The sequence below is a fragment of the Protopterus annectens genome, chromosome 1.part1, assembly GCF_019279795.1.
Source record: "Protopterus annectens isolate FY-2018-M chromosome 1.part1, PAN1.0, whole genome shotgun sequence".
Taxonomy (NCBI): Eukaryota; Metazoa; Chordata; order Ceratodontiformes; family Protopteridae; genus Protopterus; species Protopterus annectens.
In genome coordinates, this window is record NC_056726.1 from 860,476,262 (window position 1) to 860,487,027 (window position 10,766).

At 37.0% G+C, this 10,766-nt stretch overlaps 1 protein-coding gene across 1 annotated transcript in view; it reads right to left on the reverse strand.

Moving 5' to 3' along the window:
- Positions 1 to 1,234, reverse strand: part of LOC122807826 (CUGBP Elav-like family member 4) — a 208,162-nt gene extending 206,928 nt beyond the window's left edge. The window contains exon 1 of the mRNA XM_044078924.1: positions 849 to 1,234. Within this exon, the coding sequence (XP_043934859.1) occupies positions 849 to 1,128 (280 nt within the window). The 5' untranslated portion in view covers positions 1,129 to 1,234. The remainder of the gene's footprint in view (positions 1 to 848) is intronic.
- Between the last annotated feature and the right edge of the window lie 9,532 nt (positions 1,235 to 10,766).

The window sequence follows — 10,766 nt, forward strand, 5'->3', positions numbered from 1 at the left end:
GAAAGGGATTCACACACACACACACACACACACACACACACCTTTTTTTTTACTATTTTAGGTTTTTACAATAAAGGCTTGCACATACATAAATACGAATACAATAAATCAGCAATACACTCAGAGAAAACAATAGCAAAAATGTATGCTTCCATTACTGACCGTCTGTATACGTACCCTAGATACCGTCCATTCTATTACTTTACAAAAATGACAGCTAATTCTATATGTCCAAAATATAAGGTGGCACAGGGACGCAATAAATACCCACATGGGATAACACATAAAAGAGATGGCTTTAGTCCATACTTGCAAACAATGGCATGAATGCTTAACGAAGGTAACTTAACTGACTAGGTAAAGTTTAATTCTCCTAAGTATTCAGCGCATAAATACAACCTTGATGGGATCATGCACTCTAACACCAGCCATCGATTTTAGTTTCAGAGTTACAAGCGTTTAACCCTTTGTGGAACAAGTGAAACTATTCTACATTTTATTGTTTCCGAGTCACTGCCCCAAGTTAATGAGTGAAAGCTGCACTGTACCGTTTACAGACACACATCATAGCATCCAACACTCTTATTGGCTTTTACTTTCTGAGCAGCCAAGCATTTCTGTGTTAAATAAGACACCTTGCACCACATGTGAAACTTGACTAGTATTGCACTGGCAGACGTTTTTCATATTCCCGTTCTACAAAGCAAACCAGGATTTAGGCACTCTACGTCATTACTTCACTGAAATAGAATACCCACTGGTGTCGTGTGCTAATATGCAAGAAAGGAAGAGCATGATTCTACATGTGAGGATAGCCAGTAACAATATGTACTACATTGGTTGCTAACCTTTGTGCATGCCAGTAAATCTGTCTTTCAGCACTGTCAATTCGTAGATCTTGCCAAACTCTTCAAAGAGGGGCTTCAGGTCCTTCTCGTCCAGGTTGCGGGGGATCTGCCCAATGAATAGCTTGATAGCATCATGGTCCTTCATTGGAATTGTGGAAGTGCTTCCAGGACTATGGTTTAATCCGTTCATGTGCCCGTTCGTACTTGGATTGCTATGACTGTTAGGGAGGCTGGTACTGTCTGCCTGTCCGTTTGCTAACGTGGCCATCTTTATATACATAGAGAAGCTTATTTTTGTTTTCTTTCTCTCCCTGCTGGCTTTCTGCTCGCGCTCGTTCGCTCTCTGCCTCGCTCGCTCTCCTCTCGCACTCCCTGGACCACGCAGATTTTTCTTACATTGAGCAGACAAGATCGGCGTCCTTTCAGTTTAAACAGACGGGGCCGCTTCAAATCGCACTTATTTCGGGGGGAGTGCAATCTTAGAACGTATTCCGAGACACGATGCACTCTGGTGTAGCCGCCTATTCGGGCACTGTGTATGGTACCTTCCACTGAACCAAGCACTATAAATACAGGCAGCGCATGGTTTTTTTTCCAACTGAATCAATATTTTTTCTAGCTTTGGATCTGGCTGTTTTATATCTGCGGCTTCAGATCGATTTGCTTTGCCCCCAAATTACAGCTTTGCGGATTCTTAATATGTTGAAACATTTAAAAACTATGTCATTAGAAGAACCGTCTCTTTTTATCACTCGTCGGTAGCGTCATGTCTGCTTCATGCGATGAATATTTTGGCTCCAAATTGCAGAACTGTTGAAGGCTAAGCAATCAAAAGTCAGACTGCCATGAGGACCGTGTCGTTATTATATGCATTACTATTACACTGTACACAGTCTGCTTGTGCATTTGTTTTATTTACTTTATTTCTTTCTTGACGGGTCTTTTTTTATTTCTTTTACACAGTCTCCATATTTTTATTGTTGTTTCTGTGGCTTTACAGTGCAAATGTTACCTTAAGCTAATGATAACAAGCAAGCTATACATTTTCAGCGCTTTCAATTTTGTTTACAGGTGTCTGCATTACCTTAAAGATCGTGTAAGACTTGAAGGAAGCTGCTGTTTTGAAGACGGTAACTGCTGGATACCCTATGTGTTGCCAGGATCGTATAAGCGGGCGATGGGATGGCGGTTCATTATGAAGGGTGTAGTGGACATACCTGCTCAGTCATGGATGAATTAAACCCAGGTAAATAAATGAACTGGCTTACGTTTATATAAATAGAGACATGTACACACCTTTATAAATATTGCCAACTTGCATGCCAACAGCTCTGTCTTTGTACTTTATGTGAATGGAACTGGACAATAACCAAAATACTTTGCAGCCAACTACTTTTTAGCCAAATAATTGTCACTCTATAAAAGAACCCCGCCAGCAAGTTACTTTCTTTTGTTGTTGGAATGGTGTGTTGTGCATTACATTTAACAAGATCTTGCTGTTGGGAGTCGTGATTCTCATTCCATAGCCTTGTACTATTTTTGCATCCGTTTCATCTTAAAATACTTCAGACATCAGCTCTTCGAATCGATGTCTGGTATAGCCTCATACCAGGGAACAATCCCAAGATAAAGTGAAGGATTGGTGAACTTCTGCGAAAGCGCAGTTTAGCATTCGTTTGTGTCTTTGCTCAGGTTGAGTTATAGCACTACTTTGCGATCTAGTAAAATTAATGTGATTTTTTCCCGAAGACCTGTTAAGTGTACGCTTTGCAGCACTTAATTTCAGCTGTAAATCATACATTGCAATAGACCAACTAGTGGTCTATTTTTGCCTCTGAATGAAACCGAAGGATTCTATTGTCATAGCAACCCTTTACAGAAAAGTCATCTTTCTTCTGTTTCTGTTGAGGCCGTTTAAAATTACAGCTTTTTTGTTATAATGCTAATAGTAACAAAGCCTAGATTTTCAACCGTATTAGCAAACAGATGCGGAGTCTGTTATTTATTTATTTTTAATTTTCATTTTGTGATAATAAACTTAAGTTTTTCCACTTTGATTGCTGAGGATAGAACAAAGCAAGATTCGTTTAAATAAGGAGAGCTAGAATCACCATTGCAGTGTGAGGTATTAAAGATGGAGTACTGGTTGCCTTTATATTAAACAGTGTAGACCCCCCCCCCCCCCACACACACACACACAATTGCCATCTATTGGCAATGCTCGACAGGTATTTGTCCCTAGTCCAGAAAAGGCAAAGTAGCTAACAATCTGAAACCGATGGAGACTGGAGGTAGGAAGAGATCCTATTATTTTGATTCAGGTTGTTTCTTACTTTGCATTGTCTTTTAGTTATACAAGGCCTGCTTACACAATGTTGCACTTTCCTGTATACTTCTTTTCTTATTATGGCATTGCTATTGTTGAAATTGTTTTGTCTTTTACAATAGAGTTTAGCAAGGGATCATCATACTTAAAATCAGATATCTTTTACACAAAATATTCACATGAATCTAATATTCGGCTAATAAACTGTTGCATATGTATGAAAATATTCAAAGCAGTGACTCTTTTAAAATGTCTGTTTAAATATTTGCCTTCTAGGCAGCTAAAAACAGCCACAGTGTTCTGTTTATCATGTTTCTGTCTGCCGTCTAATAAAGTCAGAGTCCCCTAGTAAGCAAATAAAGGTGTGTATGTAATGCTATCATCTATAATTTGTATCAGTAGTTGACAATGTATAGTACTTCACTCTTTTTTTTTTTTTTCCACTTGTATACACATTTAGATATAGGAGAAAATAACTGGTTAGCCAAAGTTTGTCAGTGAATGATATTTAAAGTATATTTTAGAAAAGTTCTGATATCAGTAAAGAGGTGCTTGTGTTGTTCTTCCTGTGTGGCATAAGAAGTTGTGTGGCTATGCAGAAAAAGTTTTGTTTTTCTTTTGCAGCTTCTCTGACAGAATATAGGATGCAGTTAGTTGTGAAGTAACAGCTAGTTTAGATGTTACCTGTTTCATTGATATGGCTTCATTTCTTTGAAGTTCCATGGTTATAGACATTTACATATGTGTTTACATATATGACTTGTTCTTTCAATGCATTCATTGCATTTCATCACATGTGCCTTGCATGTGTACTCCTTTGGCTTCAGAATCAAAGCACTATGAAAAGCTTTCAGGCACAAGAAACGTAGCATAACAAGCCTGCAGTTTAATTATTTACATTGCATAACAAGTGATGCTGTCTTCTGTTGCTTTGCTTGCACCATGAAACTTTTTACAACGTTTTCTTTTTTTGAGAAATGAAGCATATTGAGGCTTGAAGCACAGCATTTACCAACACACAACATAAAACAAAAGTATATACTTTACATTTTCTGTCAGAGAAGCTGAAGATCCACATGAAGATAAGCATGATAACAAAGTACATTAATACCCTGTAAGTGCAGACATTTATTTAAATGTGAGGTGAATAAATAATAAAATACATTCTAACATGTATACCAAATGTTGTACTTTTCAGGGCTTATAGTAATATTGAAGACTTCTCAGGCCTCACTCTGAAAGATATACTTTTTAGTACTAAACTCTTGAATGCACCTTAAGCACTGTTATATTAACCACTGTTGTAGTCTCCTAAAATAAATGCTAAAAAATAAATGTATTTATACAAATAAGAGTGCATTTTTTTACTAGCCAAGCTAAACATGAGTCACTTCTTGTGGATGGTGGACAACAATACTTTTTTCTAAATCATTTGGTAGCACATATATCACATTTCTTAACACAAGACTCATTATCACTTGCATTTCAAAACATGACCGCTTAATAGATGCTTTCAGCTTTTCATCACCACTCAGATGTGGTTAACAATGATCTACAGAAAACTTTTTTTCTTAATTTTAAAATGGTTCATATTTGCCTTTACTCACTACTTCTAACAAAAGTTTCAGATTTTGAGAATGATAAAGATAAATACATCACCTCCAATACAACTCATCAGTGACAGACCCAATGAAGTTCTCACGGAAACATCTGCAACATACTCCAGAAATAATTAACAAGTCAGCATGACAGTGATGGCCATTGAAAGAATGACTCTTCTGTTTCTGGAGTAGCCATCTTCCTTAACTACCTAGCTGTAAAAGAAACAAATGCAAAAGAATGGTACACTGAGGATTCTATGGATGCCGTATGGTGTCTCGGGAAATTACCGACCGAGGATATAAAGTAATGGCCATGTTCGGCTGCTGCTGAAAGATTCAGGAGGACAAAATGGGATGTACCCTCTTACATGTGACAAAAGCACTAAGTACAGTAGCTACACATTTCTGTCATATTGTCCATGCTACTTTCATATGCTATATTGTTTTTTTTGTTTGTTTGTTTCTGGTATGATTTTGTGTGCGGCCTGTCTAATGATGTGCATTTCAGACCCAAGTATGATGAAACTTGCTGAGCTATTCTTTTAATTCTTATGAGACTGCTCAATATGTTTTTCATGTATCAGTGTCCCATATTATTTAGCAAAGTACTATTTTACTTGCTTGGGGATGACAGTACAGAACAGTTTTGGTCTTAAAACACTATGTAGTGTTGGTGGATACGTCACTTTGCATAAGCCGTTCAACAATGAAGCATATTGTTTTTGTTCCTGTATTGCTATATGGGAGTTTACAATAACTTCTAAATATAGGAAAATATAGGATTATGCACTACATTACGATATATTTTGTCCCACTTTGTATGTCATAGTGGTGGATTAGGTGTTGTTATTATTATTATTAGTATTATTATTATTGTTGTTGTTTATTTTGGACCTGTCATGTGCTTTATTATTTTTATATTTTTAATTTGCAGTGTGCTTACACTAGCCATATAATACATGCATATGCTTGAGAAGGGAGGTCTTGTATGCCATTATTACCAGCAAGCATGCCGTAGACGTGTACTTGTTGGGAGACTATATATTGTGCCATTCAGAATTCACATATGGCAATGCCTTTCACTGTCTTTGTTGTTATTTTGCTGCACACATGCTGTTTGCAGTGTTAGTTTCTGTTAGATATGCATGGCTAGGTAGGAAGCACAACTGTGGACAGGCTGCTACTATATTTTATTTGGTGTCTTCAACCCCATGCCAGCAATAGTTGTTATCACACCCATGCCATTTTAAACACAGTTTATTTTCATGCACATACTGCATTTATATTCCCTGACATTTATTTCCTTCATTGTCTCCCAACTGCTGCATTGCAGATGTTAAGACAATGGCAAAATCATTTTTTGAATCATAACTATGAAACACAGATCTACATATCTGTGTTGTGAATGGCTGTGCTTGTTGCATGGGGTCATTCTTTACATAGCTGCTGTATGTTGTAACATATATTTTACAAATATATTGTAGGTCTGTGTAATCTTTACCCTGGATGAACACAATTTGCTGGCCTTTTCATACATATTCTTTCTTTGGAAAGTACTTGGGATGTATGTACAAGCAGCTGTTGGGTTATTTTAGGAGAGCTAATGTGTGTGTCTCTATCACTCTGCAAACTTTCAGTGATTCTTGTTGACATTTCTTATGCCCAGACCTATATACTTGCCATGACTGTAATACTCATTTTGATACAATTTATTAAGTACCAAAAGGGTGTTATTTTTTTCATACATTTCTGTGTCTGTTGAATCTTACTTATACAAACTGGGGAGCTAAATCATTCTCCTAGTTCAGTTCATCAGACTGCATGTATGGGCAGTGTTGCTTCATGAAGAAGTAGGATGAGTAATGCTGTTTACTGCTCATATGTTCTACACACACACACACACACACACACACACACACACACACACACACACACACACAGACACACATATGTAATATGTGTCTATAGCTAGTTAAACCCGCACATGTGTGGATATATATTTATCTCTCTCTCTCTCTATATATATATATATATATATATATATATATATATATATATATATATCTCTATATAGACATGTATGTATATATGTCAATATAAAGAAATACAAAAAAAGGTAGATTTCTGTGGCTTTTTTGTGTTTTTTTTTTTAAACTTGATCATATGGTCTCAATTGAGTTTCTAAAATACATCTATATATATATATATATATATATATATATATATATATATATATATATATAGACACACACACACACACACACACACACACACACACACACTCATGCATACACATGTATCTGTGAATAAATGTATATCTGTGACTATAGGTGTATGCATAAATACATATCTGTATATGTATAGTTGTAGCTATTCATCTGTATGTGTGTATTTATATATGTATACATGTGTGTGCGCACATACACACGCAGAACAAGGCCTGGGTTTGCACAAGTGAACATCTATGTGCAGAGTAACTCACATATTGCTTTTAAACTGGGCAGATTTACAGCAACTTCTGCATTATGGGTCATCATTTGAACTTTTAAAATGCAAAGAAATGAATTAATCCTTATTACTGGAATTTGAACTTTTGTATTATGGAAATCAAATATGGTGTGCATTGTCGTTCATTCGGTTTGAATTTCACATAACTACAGGTAAGAGGGGTGTTAATGCTTTTTGTACAGGAATGTCATTGTTTTACCGTTTGGAATCTCTAAGAGATAATATTCATTCATTTATTCTGTCACTACAAATAGTTTTGATTAGTTAACATACTAAAGAGTATTTAAATAAAGAAAGAGCATGTACTATTACCTTGAAGATTTATTCAGGTGTTAAACATCGGTTTATGCACGTTATTTGCTTCCTGCAAACATAAATAAATGTGTACTAAGGAGGGTTTCTTTTTGAATGTAGTATGATTTTATTTACTTTTAGACTGTTTTCTGTATTTGATTTTACGGTTTTGAAGTAACTGCTGTCAAAGGAAATTGTTACCGATGTGGGGTATAAAGAGGCTAGCATCTTGTGTATTAATAAGGCTGTTTACGTTATTACCCCTCACCCAGACACGATACAAAAGGACACAAGCACGTTTCCTTGCTACCTTCCTCCCATTCTTTCTTTTTGTCATTTCTCCTTTCCTTAATTCCCATTTTTGTCTTTTGTGTTAGTGGGGGGCAGCTGTTTCATGGATTTTCTTCTGTTTCTAAAGTTGAATACAACAGAACATAGCTATGAGGAAGACAAAGAATAGAACTGAGTTTTAAACCAGAATTATTTCGACTTAGAAAAACAAAAAGCAATACAACTCACGCATTTAACCACCTCTTGCTGTAGTTGGCTAGACACCTCACAACTTTTGAAATTCTGTTTTTCTGATACCAGATTTAATTTAATGAATATCTTTATATGTGTGTGGAGGAATGTCCATTTACTGACACTATTCAAGGTACATTCATACAGGATAGTTATTATGCTTCTAGTATCCTAGTTTTTATGTTCTGTTTTATAATTATTCTCTTTTATGCGATTGGAATATAGGCAAATAAATAATTTCTTTCTTATTTTTTCACTAGAGAAAAAGTGTTTGTCAACAGTCATTTGATAAGTGCTCAGTACGTCGTCACAGAAGGGTTGCTGTCATCATTCAATGGTGGTTAGAAAAGTGAGAATTTGCATGTCACTTTACTTTTTTCCTCTTCTTGAAGTCTGGGTGATTGTGTATTATCACTTTTACCGCCTTTTTAAATTTTTAAATAATCTCAGTGTAGGAGCTTGGATTTTATTTTTATGTGTAGGGGATGTGCGTTGGGTTATGGTAAGTGGCTTTATGTGTTAATTTCAGAACTAAGATATGCTGAAAGTTTTCACATTAGAGGCGGTGTGTCTGGGCAAGTACTTGTGGTTAGTATTAGAGTAAGGTAAAGGTAGGAAGACAGTTTGTGTAGGTGTGTGACAGTGTGCATGTTTGCACTTTACTGTGTGAGGTGTGTGTTGAATTATTTTGCATTATGGTACTGTCAAGGAAAATGTTTTTCATAAGGTCAAATGAGAGTTAGGATTAGCGTGTTTGAAGGGAAGCCCTTATGAACACCTTACTTATGGGTGATAACCCTCACCTTAATTCCACCTCAGCCACAAATCCTAACCTTAACCTTAGAACTTACCTTCTAACTATCTGATTCTGTCGCTATTCAGGTAAAGGAGAATTCATGAACGTACCATGCTGAGTATACCTCAGTGTACATGTAGGCACCATGACCATGGTATGAGGATGAGTGGAAGCAACTAGATACCAGGGACTACTCTACCTTTAAGTGCCATCTTGGCACAGACATCAGTTTGGGGATCAGGGTGGAAACACTAGATACTTGTGAAAACTCTCCTGTTAAGTGCTATAATGTCACCAGCATTGTCAAAGGGATCACGGTGTGGGGAGGAAACAAAAAGACACCAGGGATAACTCAACCATTAAGTGCCACAAGGGCAAAGGCATTAGTAGGGAAATAGTGTGGTGAACGCTAGATACCTTGGGTAGGTCATCCATTAAGTGCCATAATGGCACTTGTATCTGTACATTGATCAGGGTGGGAGGAATAAGACACTAGGGATAACTCATCAGTTAACAACACCGACATCAGAACAGGGAACAGGGTTGGTGGGATACACTAGCCACCATGGCTATTACATATGCGCCATAATGGCAATGAAGCTATTATGGTGATTGGTGGGCTGGGGGGAGACTGTAGCCATGAAGTCAGTGTGGTGTGTTTGTGTGTGTGTGTGTGTGTGTGTGTGTGTGTGTATGTGTGTGTGTGTGTGTGTGCGTGTGTGTGTGTGTTAAAGATTGTATATGTGTAGAAGAGTGACTGGGGAGATACCAGTGCCTGGACGAGCAACAGCTGACTACCATAATGTGCAGGTCAGGAATCATCTGTATGATGTTATAGGAACTGCAATTCCTAGACATGCAAATTAGCTAATAAAGTTGATTTTCCTCATCACCCTCTAACATGTCAATGAATAGCAAGTCATGGGAGCAGGGTCTTTTTAGTATGAGCTGTATGGCTTGTACTAGACCCTTTAACGAATTCCTAACAAAGTATGCCTGGCATTACTGTTTTTTTTTTACTTTAATGATCAAAAAAATAGAGTATTCATTTTCCATTTTCATCGGATACACTTTTGTCTGCATATTTAGTCAACATATGTGGGTTTTGACTTGTAGAATTGATGTTGTGACTGCCAGTTTTCTGCATGTTGATAAATAAACATGCATGGCTAAATGTTTGTGGAATTGCCCCAACATGGGGATGTATTGTGGTTTGTCTTGCACAATATATATATATATATATATATATATATATATATATATATATATATATATATGGGTTCCATACACTAGATCGAATTTTCACTAATTCAAAATAGTGTATGGAATGCTCACTGCAGTGAAAGTGCACTTAATCGAAAGTGCACTTACGCGAAGTTCAGTACAATGAAAGGGTGTTGTACTGAACTTCCGTGCAGTACTCATGGACCTTAGGGTTAGGGCACGGGTCATAGTAAGGGGATAGCCCTTACCGTGACCCATGCCCTAACCCTAAAGTCAGTGACGACTGCAGCGCAGTGAAGGACATAGCAATGTCCTCCACTATGGTGCGATAGTCACGAACCTTAGGGTTAGGGCATGGGTTAGGGTAAGGGGATAGCTTTACTAACTATCCCCTTACCCTAACCCATGCCCTAACCCTAAGGTCCATGACTATTGCACCATAGTGGAGGACATAGCTTGTTTTTTATGTCCTCCACTGTGCTGCGGTGTTTTCGGTAAACTGCACTTACGCAAAAGTTCACTTTTGTTAAAGTGAACTTTCGCAGAAGTGAGGCTTCCTATTAGAAGTTCGAAGTAGTGAACTTTCGTTCTTGTTAGAGGAACCCATATGTATGTATATGTATATATATGTATATATATATGTTTGC